The sequence below is a fragment of the Chenopodium album genome, chromosome 14, assembly GCF_948465745.1.
Source record: "Chenopodium album chromosome 14, dcCheAlbu1.1, whole genome shotgun sequence".
NCBI classification, from domain to species: Eukaryota; Viridiplantae; Streptophyta; class Magnoliopsida; order Caryophyllales; family Amaranthaceae; genus Chenopodium; species Chenopodium album.
In genome coordinates this window covers 17,454,966-17,467,919 of record NC_137847.1, presented here as the reverse complement: position 1 = coordinate 17,467,919, position 12,954 = coordinate 17,454,966, and the positions used below count along the sequence as shown (strand labels likewise).

The 12,954-nt window shown below is 37.9% G+C and overlaps 2 protein-coding genes across 4 annotated transcripts in view; one reads left to right on the top strand and one right to left on the bottom strand.

Annotated features, from left to right (window-relative positions):
• LOC145580108 (putative cyclic nucleotide-gated ion channel 20, chloroplastic) overlaps positions 1-3,552 on the bottom strand; it is a 35,597-nt gene extending 32,045 nt beyond the window's left edge. For all 3 annotated transcript variants that reach the window (XM_081637455.1, XM_081637457.1, XM_081637456.1), the window contains exon 1: positions 3,419-3,552. The gene's annotated coding sequence lies outside the window, so the exon portion shown is untranslated. The remainder of the gene's footprint in view (positions 1-3,418) is intronic.
• Positions 3,553-10,107: 6,555 nt separating this feature from the next.
• Positions 10,108-12,700, top strand: LOC145577856 (uncharacterized). The gene is made up of 5 exons (XM_081635287.1): positions 10,108-10,310; positions 10,413-10,805; positions 10,896-11,085; positions 11,616-11,676; positions 12,078-12,700. Exons 1-5 carry the CDS (start codon positions 10,108-10,110, stop codon positions 12,698-12,700), a joined length of 1,470 nt encoding a protein of 489 aa, XP_081491413.1.
• The last annotated feature ends 254 nt before the right edge of the window (positions 12,701-12,954 follow it).

Sequence of the window (12,954 nt, the reverse complement as noted above, 5' to 3'; positions counted from 1 at the left end):
AAGGTGTGGACCGTTCTTACAATTTATTAATAGTAGTAGAAGGGAAGAGAGAAAAACATAAACAACCAAAGACTCGTAATGCCGAATAGATTGGATCACGTTGGTATAAAACTTGGGTTGGAGATTTATAACCTAAGACTTTAGTTGGTAGAATGTCGAGGAGATAGGTAGCCATAGCTAGAGCATGATGCCAAAAAGAAAGTGGCAAGGAAGCATGAGCAAGAAGGGTCCGAATAATATTATTTGATTGATTTTATTTGGCGTTCAGCTTTACCATTCTAAGGAGATGTGTGAGGACAAGAGAGACGATAAAGCATGCCATGGTTTTCAAAAAAAATCTTTAAGAGTGTCATTAACATACTCAGTGCCATTATCACATTGAAAAGTCTTAATATTACGTTCAAATTGAGTTTGGGCTATCTTATGAAAAGATTGAAAAAGATGTTTGACTTGTGATTTCTTTGCAATTGGATAAGTCCATAAAAATTGTGTAGTCATCGAGAAACAAGAGATAATAACAATGACCAGAAGAACTAGTAATAGGAGAAGTCCAAAGATCACTATGAATAATATCAAAAGGTAAAGCGGTGTGCGACATGGAATCATAGAAAGGTAATTTAACGTGTTTCCCTAACGGACACGAAGAACAAAAAGAATTACAAGCCTTATTACATTCAATAAATTTTTTACTACTTAAAGATCTAAGAACAGCATCTCAAGGGTGTCCTAGTCGATTATGCCAAAGATCGGAAGAAAGAGTAGTAAAATTTGAATGTTGGACTGAAGAGTTGGTTTGACTGTTGGAAAGATTGGATATAGGTCACCAGTTACATCTCATTAGGTGGGCCCCCGTTTGTAAATCATTCACAGAAAACCCATAAGGATCAAAAGCAATTGAAACCATATTGTCAGTTGTGAATTTTCGGACGGATATCAAATGCAAAACATGGTTTAGGGTAAAGGGAGGGTACGGGGAGGGCAAAGTAGCACTACCATGACCAACAATTGGAACTAAATCACCACTACCAACAACAATGTTTTGATTTTTAATGCTCGAATTTACATAGGATGAGAGAATACCTTGGCCGGCCGTCATATGAGATGTTGCTCCAGTGTCCATATAATAATTATTATCCGGGCGATTGAGAGTAGCAAGCATTTGCATCGCAGCTTCAATATGCGTGGGGGTAGGATTTGGAGAATTGTCCGTTGCACTATAAGCATGTGGAGCATGACCCAAAATACCAAGCCCACCTGGGTTAGGATGCTGCAGGCCTCGGAGCCCAAGACTGGGTTGGGTACGGGCATGGGGAGTTGGCTAGTACGGCGCCCATGGGTTGGGCCGGTTTGCTGTTGGGCTGGTAGAGTTACGAGCCCTTCCCTGAAGACTTAGAGGCAGATTTCTTTTGGTTGTTGTTTTTCTTGTTCGACCGTGAAGTATTCACAGATGAGTCAGAATGTTGCTAAGGTGGAGATGAGGGCTGTCGGTGAACGGCTGGTGAACCCCCCTTCCTTAGCCAGGTGATTTTTAATAGTTCGCTCGGCTAATTTCAGACGTGATCGGCAGCTTTCAAATGATGGCAGTGGTTCTTGATTTTGTATAAAATCCACTGTGCCAGCATATGCCTCGGGTAGTCCGGCTATCAGTTTGAGAATGAGACGGGTATCAGGAATCGAAGCGTCAACATCCGCAAGACGATCGGCAAGGGACTTGATGTGATTACAATAGCCATCAATAGAAGAGAAACTCTCGAAATCAAGGTCAGCAAGTTCTTGTTCAAGATGAGAAGCCCGTGATGCTTTATTGTCCTAGAACATCGACTCGAGGCGAGTCCAAGCACCTTGAGCGGTGTCATCCTTGAGGAGGATAGCAGTGAGGAGATCGAGAGAAATGGAACCTTAAATCCAGTTAAGGACCGTGGCATCTAATCGTTTCCAAAAAGCCTGCCTTCTTAGATTCTTCATATGCAGCGAGTTTTGTCGCCTCCGTAGGAGGAATGATGTGAGATGTGAGATCATGAACCCTACAAAGCACTTTGAAAAGTGCAGCCCAAGAGTGGTACATTCCATGATTGTCCAAGGTTATCGGAATAAGAGACTTCACTTTGGTGATAGTCAAAGCAGGGTGATATTTGGGAGAGTCGGCCATGGAAATGTTGCAACGGAAGAAGGAAGAAAAAATCGAGGAAGAGGAAGAAGATGGGCTGTTTGAGAGGGAAAGAGAAGGCTAGGATCGAAACCCTAATCTGATATCATGAAAGAATGTGATCGTTGCCTTTTTTCATTGAATAAGGTCAAGTATAAATATACATTTACAAGAGATAAACTAGGAAACTATCTAGCTACAAACTAGGCAAGGATATATACAATTACTAAACTAATTATATACAATATTATCGGAATATATTTTCATATATTCTAACAATATGCATCAAGTCTATTATGGGTCAATTCGGGTCAATTGCAGATTGGACTCCGGTCTTAGATTATTCGGTCTCAGATTCTGATAGTCATCAGGTCATAACCAACTCCTGTGTCATAACTCATAACCAGATTCAGTGCAGGTCAATTACAGAAGTTTCACAGGTCGGATCAAAAATTGACATCTCTACTAGTATATAAGTACAGATTTGTGAAATTTATGACTTGTCCATCTTGATATACCTTAACAATTTACGGAGTGCCTTTGTGACATGGTGAAGACGTAAAAACAAACCTAAAACATGGTAATTACTCGTACCACTTTACAGTAGTCATTATCATCGCCAACTTACTACCACCGACTCACCAACAAGGTCTTGGTCTAATGGTTAAGATTGAGGGTATGTTTAAATCTCCACCCTCATTTGTAATGGTCTCGAGGCTCATAAGCATTTAAAAAAAAAAAAAAAAAAAAAAATTAAAAAATTTTCAAGTAAAAATATAAAAATTAAAAAAATGACGTGTCTATAATTTTGAAGCACAAAAGCCCAAATATGGTCGGGAATCTGAAATTCCGCCGGAATTGGTGACATGACAAGAAACTTACCACAGAAGCAAACATTCATTTAAAAATTATTAATTAGAGCAAAAAAAGAATAATAATAATTAAAAAAAAAAAAACAATTACGAAAATTTAGGGCGATATAAATAATTTGGATTTTTTAATGGAGATAAAATCAATAACAATTACTGCAAATTGAAGAAGTCATCTGCAAGAAATAAGCGAATAAAAAAACAGAAACAACCATCAACAATAACGACAACCTAAAATCTTTAATTATTACATTCAACTAATTCTTCATAGCATAATTCTTCAGATTAATTAACAAAGGCAAATTCGAAAACACTACAAAAATTCAACTCAAAATTGACAACAAAATGCAGAAATCAAACATTAAAGATGAAAGTAAAAAGAAGAGGACTTCGAGAAGAAGACCTGGAGAATTCAGCTGTTATGAAATGAAATTGAGTAGCGTCTTCTGTAACACAGTATCAACTGTATTGTGAGTTTGGTGGGTATTAAGAGAAGAAAGGAGAAGGTAATTGATGTCTTAATTGAGAATTTTAAAAAGGAAAAAATAGTGTGACAACTTTAATAGAGACTGGGCTTGACTTAAGGCTGCCTATTCTATGGGTCAATTTTTAACTGCCGTGGTAATCCAAATGTTTTGGACGTAACATTACTCCGTCATTAAGGACTCGTCCCCTCTACCTAGAATAGACATAGGGGTACTAAATGCAGAATAGTTTTTCCTAAATGCAGAATAAGTTAATTTTTTAAAAAAACTTTTATTTCAATTTTGTCCTTGTCAAATTCAATTAAACGGCTCAACCTTCTCTTTCACATGTAAGGAGTATATATAGTTACAAGAAATATTCCTAACCCTAACTATAATAGGAATAAGATAAATACTAACATAATTAGGAAACTAAAGATATTATACAATCTTTCCTAATTATTATCTTAACATCCCCCCTCAAGATGGAGCATGTAGATCTCGAATGCCCATCTTGTCAAGTAAAAGTTCAAATTGCGCCTTCCCTAAGGCTTTTGTAAAAATATCCGCCAATTGAACCTTTGTAGAAACATACAATGGCTTAATCACTCCTTCTTTAATGGCATCTCGAATAAAATGACAATCTACCTCAATGTGTTTTGTCCTCTCATGAAACACCGGATTATTTGCAATATGAAGCGTCGATTGACTATCACAATACATGTTCATACCTTGTTTATGTTCTACACCCAAGGATCGAAGTATTTGTTTCAAGTGTTTCAACTCACATGTCAACATAGTCATGGACCTATACTCGGCATCTGTGGAACTCGTAGCTACTGTTGGTTGCTTTTTAGTCTTCCAAGACACAGGAGATAACCCAAGAAGTACAAACCAACCTGTCAACGATCTACGAGACAAAGGACAACTCGCCCAATCCGAGTCACACCAACCTTCCAACTGAAGACTACTATCCGACCTCAAGAGAATACCTTGACCCGGACATTTCTTCAAATATCTGACCACTCTCAAAGCTGCCTCCCAATGTTCCTCTTTGGGGCATTGCATAAATTGTGACAAAATATGCACTGAATAAGCTAAATCCGACCTTGTGACTGCCAAGTAAATCAGACGACCAATCAACCGCCTATATTGTTCAACATCTGCAAACTTCTTCCCTTCTGCAAGAGCAAGTTTATGATTTTGTTGCATCGGAAAATCTGTCGGCTTAGCTCCTAGTAGCCCTGTCTCAGAAATAATATCCATAGCATACTTGTGTTGACATACATAAAAACCGTGCTTGCTACGCGCCACTTCTAGCCCCAAAAAATATTTCACGGCTCCCAAGTCTTTCATTTTAAAGCATTCACTCAAATATGCCTTAAATTTCTCCAACGCAAGTGTATTATTTCCTGCAATTATCATGTCATCCACATAAATCAAGACACTCAACTGCAATCCATCCTTCGAAAAAGTGAATAGAGAATAGTCGGAATATGACTGTTTAAACCCATATTTCTTCAACGCCTTGGACAATTTCTCAAACCAACACCTCGGAGCCTGTTTCAAACCATACAAAGATTTATTCATTCTGCACACTTTTTCAGAATTGTTCTTCTGAAACCCTGGTGGAACTTTCATATATATCTCTTCTTCTAAATCACCATGCAAGAAAGCGTTATGCACATCCATTTGATGTACATCCCAGTTTTTAATTGCGGCAACTGCTAGAAAAATACGTACCGTTGACATTTTTGCTACGGGTGCGAATGTTTCATTATAGTCAATGCCTTCCTCCTGATGATTGCCAAGGATCACCAATCTTGCTTTCAAACGCAACAAGTTTCCTGCCTCATCTCTCTTCTCGGTGTAAACCCACTTGCTTCCAAGTGCCTTCTTCCCCACCGGAAGATCTTCTAGTGTCCAAGTCCCCTGATCCTCGAGAGCCTTTATTTCTAAGGCCATAGCTTCTCTCCAACCTTCATGTTGCATTGCTTCTTTGAAAGATCTCGGAATTCTTGCCTCTATCACTGCAGCAATATAATTTCTGTGTTTTTCGGAAAAACGATCATAATTCACATAATATGTTATAGGATAGGGAGTACCTGACGAGGATGATGTCGCGGGTGTAAGTGGACTTTTACTTTTCCGAATAGTGTGAGTGACACAATCACGCAATTTTGTCGAAGGAATTTTTACTCTCTTTCCCCGACCCAACTCTTCTTCACCGGAAACCACCTCACCGGAAACCACCCCTGCACCGTCCTTGTCCCCCTTGAACTGCTGCTGCTGTACACCATCGGACCCCGTAGCCTGACCACTCGGGGCTGTAACAGAAGCTCCCCGAGCTGCGGCATCCTGGGGCTGCTGGTCCAGCGAGCTGCCAGCACCTGCTGATGGTGCGGCCTGGCCAGCGCCCGCTGGAAAACCAGCGGCTCGAGCAGAAGCAGCTGCTCTGCTGTCTCGTGGGCTGCCAGCGCACGCTGGTTTTCCAGCGCCCAGATCAGCAGCAGCTGCCCTGCTACCCTGCGGGCTGGCTGCGGACGCTGGGTCTGGCAGCTGCTGGTTGGCTGCGTGTGGCTGCCTTGCTACATGCGGCTGGCCAGCCACCTCCCTCGCACTCCCCTCATCTCCATTATCCGCCAATACACCATTGTGCCACGCCATAAATTCATCTTCTTCATCATCGTAACCCAACTCCAATTCACCAACTACTCTCGATGTCTTTAAGTAGTCACCATTCTCCGTCAAACTCTCTTTAATAAATGGGAACACATGCTCATGAAATTTCACATCCTGTGAAACAAAATACTCACGAGATTCCAAATCAAACAACTGCCATCCTTTCTTCCCAAAAGGGTAACCCAAGAAAACACATTTTCTACTCCGCGACTCAAATTTATCTCCTTTACTTCGTTGATTATGTGCATAACACAAACACCCAAACACTCTTATAAGCTCATATGGGGGAATTTTACCGAATAACATCTCATATGGGGTTTTATTTTGAAGCACAAAACTAGGAGTTCGATTAATCAAATAACATGTTGTCAACACACATTCACCCCAAAATTTTATAGGAAGTTGTCCTTGAAAACGCAAAGCCCGAGCCACATTAAGAATATGTTGATGTTTCCTCTCTACTCTCCCATTTTGTTGAGGCGTTCCCACACAAGATGATTCAAAAATAATACCATTTTGAACAAAATAATCTTGAAGGTGATTGAATTCAGTACCATTATCACTTCTAACAACCTTTATATCTCTATTAAATTGTCGTTTAATCAAGGCAATAAAATTGAGAAAGGTAATTTCAACTTCAGTTTTATTTCGAATCAAATAAACCCAAACACCTCTAGAAAAATCATCCACTATTGTCAAAAACAATTTAGCACCACAAGACGATGCTACCTTGTATGGACCCCATGAATCAATGTGAACTAAATCAAACAAACCACTAGCTTTATTCTCACTAACAGGAAAACTATCTCTAGATTGTTTTGCCCGAGGGCATACATCACACACATCATTATTCTTTCTAATAGAGTTACTCACAGGTGGAAGTAACTTTAGAACTTTCTCCGACGGATGACCCATTCGTTGATGCCAAAGATCCACCACACAATCCACTGCTAGAATCTTCACATGCGGCACACCTCGGAAAAAGTAAAGTCCATCTTGTCGTTCACCCACGCCAATCACCGTCCTCGTCAACTGGTCCTGAATAACACAAATTTTATTAGTGAATTGAATTATACATCGGTTTTCATCACTAAGTTGAGTTACAGAAATTAAATTGCAATTTAAGTGGGGAACAAATAACACATTATCAAGCACCAAACCACCCTCTAGGGTGACCGAACCCAATTGATTCGCATTCACCGTTTGACCATCCGGCAAACCCACCGGACAATTTTGTATGGTCTTGATATTTCTCATAATGGACAAATCATTAGTGACATGATTAGAAGCTCCTGTATCCACAATCCACAATACGCTTGTATTACCTTCCAATCGTGACTTGGTTTTGCTCAAAATATCGATTATTTGTTGGGCTTGCTCCACCGAAACTCCCGCAAGTCCTTGAACAAGATTAGTGCTTGATGAAGAGCTACTACCAGAGTTAGTTGCACCCCCTCCTTGCACCGCATTGGCCCGTGCCGATGTAGGAGTAGCATTAGATGAGTTCCCTTGCTCCCCTACATATCCACGACCTCCTTTACCTCCACGATTGGTAGAACCACCACGGCCACGGCCTCTTCCACCTTTTCGATTGTCATCCCAACCCGGCGGAAAACCAATAATTTGATAACACCCCTTCTTGTCATGGCCCACACGGTTGCAATGAGTACAAAATGGTTGGTCTCCATCTCCCGAATCACTCCTAGCCCGGGAATCGACCTTGAATGCCATCACATTCTCCTTTGGCTTATTATCACGACCTCGTAATCTCTCGGTATTAATTACCGTTTGATATGCACTATCCACCATGGGAAGAGGGGATTGTGCAAGTAGTTGTGCGCGAATTGACTCATATGGATCATCTAAGCCTATCAAAAAATAATGCAAGTAGTCCTCTTCACGAATATCTCCAACTTGCTTTGCTATATTGCACTTGCAACCTCCACATGAACATTTAGGAACACGGCAAAATTGGACCAATTCTTTCCATATCTTTGATAGTCTACCAAAATAATCCGTCACCGTCTCGTTGGGCGATTGTTTGGACACTCCCAATTCTTGCTTGAGTTGACACACACGTGTCCCACTCACCACACAATAACGCTGCTGTAAGTGCTTCCATAATTCACTCACAACATCATAATCTTCTATCGTCGACCGAAGGCCATCATCAAGAGTATTATTTATCCAAGATACCAACATGGAATTCACGGCTATCCAATGTTTGTATTTGGATGAATCAGCTGCTGGTTCCTTAATTGAACCATCTATAAAACCAAACTTCCACTTCGCAATTAAAGACCGACGCACGGCTTTGGACCACTCATCATAGTTCGATCCTTGTAGCTTAATCGGTGTTATCACTATACCCGGATGATCGCTTGAGCCAAGGTAATACTCGTGATCAACCGGTGGTGGTGGCGGTGGTGTTTCATCCTCCTTCGCCATCTCTCTGCTGCCTCACTGTAATTTGCGGAAAAAAAATTTCGGAACCTAAGCTCTAGATACCATGTCAAATTCAATTAAACGGCTCAACCTTCTCATTCACATGTAAGGAGTATATATAGTTACAAGAAATATTCCTAACCCTAACTATAATAGGAATAAGATAAATACTAACATAATTAGGAAACTAAAGATAATATACAATCTTTCCTAATTATTATCTTAACAGTCCTTATTATAATTTAATCATTTACACTCCTACCTATATAATCATAATTTACAAGCATAATTAAACATATTCAACCTTTCATCTCGACCTTTAATATTCAATAATATACAAAGTCATGGACAATAACGAAGTGCACTATGACGATTTTTTTGAGGTATGAATATTATGTGCTATAACTTTTTTTCCACAAAATCTAATTTATAGATGAACAATCAAACAAGTTAAAATTTTCATCTTGCACGGAACATCAATGATATGATTTTAGGGATCAACAATAACCCTCGAAAATCATATCCGGGGGTCGACGACAACCCTCGGAAATCATAGCCGGGGGTCGACGACAACCCCCGAAAATCATAGCCGAGGGTCGACAATAACCCCCGGATTTGATTTTCGGGGGTCGATAATAACCCCCGGTTTTGATTTTCGGGGGTCGACAATGCCCCTCGGATCTGATTTTCGGGGGTCAACTATTCTCCCCTAATTTGATTTCCGAGGGCTATTGTCGACCCCCGGATATGATTTTCGGGGATTTTAATTTTTAGGGCTTAATTATTATTATTATTTTTATTATTATTATTGTTGTTGTTGTTGTTATTATTATTAACTTTTGCAGTAGTTGTATAATGTTTTTATTCTTAATCATTATTATAGTAGATAAGAATAATATTCTTTTAAGTGATGTTTAATTGAGATGATTTTTGTCAAAATTATGGACATGATTATCATTTTAAACCTGATGAGAACATGGTTGGCTATCTTTTTATGACGGACACATTATTTAATAATCGTCAAGAACTGTTAGAATGGGTGAAAGAAGTCGGCAAAAATAATGATATGTATTTTGCTATTAAAAATTCTCGTAGAGGGAATGGATTGGGATTTGGTCGAGTTTAAATTGGATGTGAAAGAAGTGGACCCTATAGGTATAATGTTCCTTCACCCGACAAAAAATTCAAACCTAGATACAACACTAGTACGAAAAGGAATTGTTGTCCCTTTGAACTTCTTGGAGCTGAGCAAGTTGGGGGTAAATGGAAATTATTAGTTGATGTGAATAAAAGTAAACATAACCACACATTAGGGAAATATAAGCAATGGCATACATCGGCTGCAAAATTGAGTACAGAAGAATTTGAGAAGGTTTCTCATTTTAAACGAAGTAACATGAAGCCAAAACAAATGTTAAAACAAATACAATTAGATTACCCCAAAAATGTAAGTGGAAGGAGACACATCGACGATGCATTGCAAAAAATCAAAAGAAAACAAATGGGTGATTTATCTCCTATGCAATATTTTTTTAAGTTATTGAAGGACTATGGGTATTATCAATGGCATAGAAAAGAGGATGGGACTAATGCTGTTGGGGATGTCTTATTTGCACATCCCAAAGCAGTTGATCTGCTTCGATTGTTCCCTCATGTAATTCTAATAGATGTAACGCATCGAACAAACATGTATGATGTGCCCTTGTTAGAGGTGATTGGAGTATCTTCAACGGGACAAAATTTTTCATGTTGCATTTGGTTTCATGAGAAATAAAAAACTACAAGTTTCTTATGGGCGATGCAAAGGATGAAAGAATTATTTGGCTCTGAGAATAACCCCGGAGTAGTTGTCACAGATAGAGAGTGGGCACTTATGAATGCTGTCGAACATGTATTTCCATCTTCTGCACATTTACTCTGCAAGAGGCATATCGCTAAAGACATGGAGAGATATGTAACAGATGTAACGGGTAATAAAATATATGCAAAAGCTTTTTCAATTAGGTGGAAAAAAATAGTCGATTCTTTAACAGAGGAAGAATACAATGTGGCTGTTGCTGAAATGGTATATGCATGGAGTCCTAATTTATCGACAGTAGTTGATTATGTTCACAAAATATGGCTAGATACTTATAAAGAGAGATTCGTATCCGCTTGGACCAAAAAAATTCTTCATTTTGGGGCTCGTACGACAAATAGGTAAATTTTATGATACAATTATAATGTATGATTATTATAATACTGCAGATTTATATTTTACGATATAATTTTGATAATATATTTTTGTAGGGTGGAGAGCGCACACTCTCAATTGAAGAATTGGTTAGGAACGGCTTCTGGAGCTTTTCATGTGATATTTCCAAGAATTCATGATTTAGTAGAGATGCAACTTAATGAAATCAAAGCTGAAATGGAAAAATCTCGTACAAAAAGTCTGCACATCACTAGATATCAATTATTTAGTCGTCTTAAGTGTAAGGTATCTCATCATGCTATCTCGTTATTAAAAAACGAATACAATGATAGATGCAAGAAAATAGGTACAAATGTCGAGGCTTGTGGATGTGAAATGAGGAACAATTATGTTTACCGTGTGCCCATGAAATGTGTGAATTAATGAATACGTATACTCCAATTGATTTATTAGATGTCCATATATTCTGGAAGACTTTGGACATGGAGGGACGAAATTTTCAGGAGAAAGAGGGTTTAAGACAAACATCTTCACAATGAATAGACGAATTAGTAGCAATGATGAAACAATACCCTCCTGATCAACAATACTTTTTTGCAAATGCAATATATAATATACTGTTTCTTGAATCTATCGATTTGAAGCAGCCAATACATCGTCCCCACAAAGGTCGTCCAAAACATAATCCAACAAAGAGGGATAAATCTGGTTGGGAGCATTCCGAGAAGAATGCTACTAAAGGTGAACTTAACAACTTTATTGTCACGGTGTCAAACATATTTTTCTTTAATTCTAATGTATATACTTATATGCAGGATCGAAGAAAACAAAATTCAAATAAAGATCCTAAACAAGATGCTGCAAAAAAATCAAAAGGTACATTTTTTAATTGTATATGTTTGATTAATTATGTAGTGCATTATTAGTTCTCTTATATATATAATTATAATTTATAATATATACAGAGCCGAAGAAGAAAAAGAGTGCAAAAGAAAGTCATACTGAACATGTACCAACTTCCCAAAATAAATCAAAAGGTACATTTTTTAATGGTATATATTTGATTAACTATGTAGTGCATTATTTAGTTATCTCAAAAATAATTATAATCTATAACATATATAGATCCGAATAAGGAAAAGAGTGCAAAAGAAAGTTGTACCGGACATGTACCAACCTCCCAAAATAAATCAAAAGGTGTTGACTGTTATTTTACTGTTATTAATAATAGTTCGTGTTAACAAATCAAAAGTTCTAATTTAATATGTTATATGAAGGGCAAAAGAAAACAACAAAGTCAACTAGATATTCATTTCCATGGCCTTGTCAATTACCCGAATTCATATTGCCTTATGTTGAAGGACATATAAATGTGTGTGGTGATGGACACTGTGGTTTTCGAGCAATTGCCACTTTTGAGTATGGTGACGAAAGCAAATGGCTTGATGTGCAGCGTGATTTACAAGATGAGTTAACAAAGCATGTGGAGTTATATAGAGATAGAGAAGCATTGGGAAGTATTCAAGAGTATAATAGAATGCTTAATGTGGTAAATTGTGACAAGTGTCCAGCTCCGTTTCAACATTGGTATGATACACTAGGTTTGGGCATGGTAGTCGCTACTAGATATCAAAGAATTGTGACTAGTTGGTCTAAAAATCGATCTGTCACATTCTTACCATTGGAGACTCGAGTGGTTGATCAACCGCCATCTATATACATCAATTTAGCTTGTGTATGGAGTAATCATTATATTTCCCTCCACATGCCACCAAATATTCCTTTACCACCTATTTTTTCCAGTAACATCCATAATGGTAGCTCTGATGTACGACGATGGGCTTCAACTATATTCAAGGATCAACTTGATTTATATCGTCAATTAAATGGTGATAAGTAGAAAATTTTATTGTTTTTATAAAAATTTATGGAGGAAATTTGCTTATTGATATTATTATTACTAAGTTTCTTACTTATGTTCTTGCTTTTTTTTTATTTTTTTATTTCCACTTCTTTTTATTTGCTTCATATATAGAGTTAGTGTTTATAAATCAATCGAAATGATTATAACAAGGGTCAATTTTAAATATTACACTTTGCATCTAATTCAAGATACATATATGAAACAATATGATTATAACAAGTTTTACTTTG

Coding starts and splice junctions, on each gene's coding strand:
- LOC145577856 (XM_081635287.1), top strand. CDS start 10,108: ATGGGTGATTTATCTCCTATGCAATATTTTTTTAAGTTATTGAAGGAC. Junction 10,311..10,412: donor AACATGTATGATGTGCCCTT/GTTAGAGGTGAT, acceptor GGCGATGCAAAG/GATGAAAGAATTATTTGGCT. Junction 11,086..11,615: donor TTAGTCGTCTTAAGTGTAAG/GTATCTCATCAT, acceptor ACTTATATGCAG/GATCGAAGAAAACAAAATTC.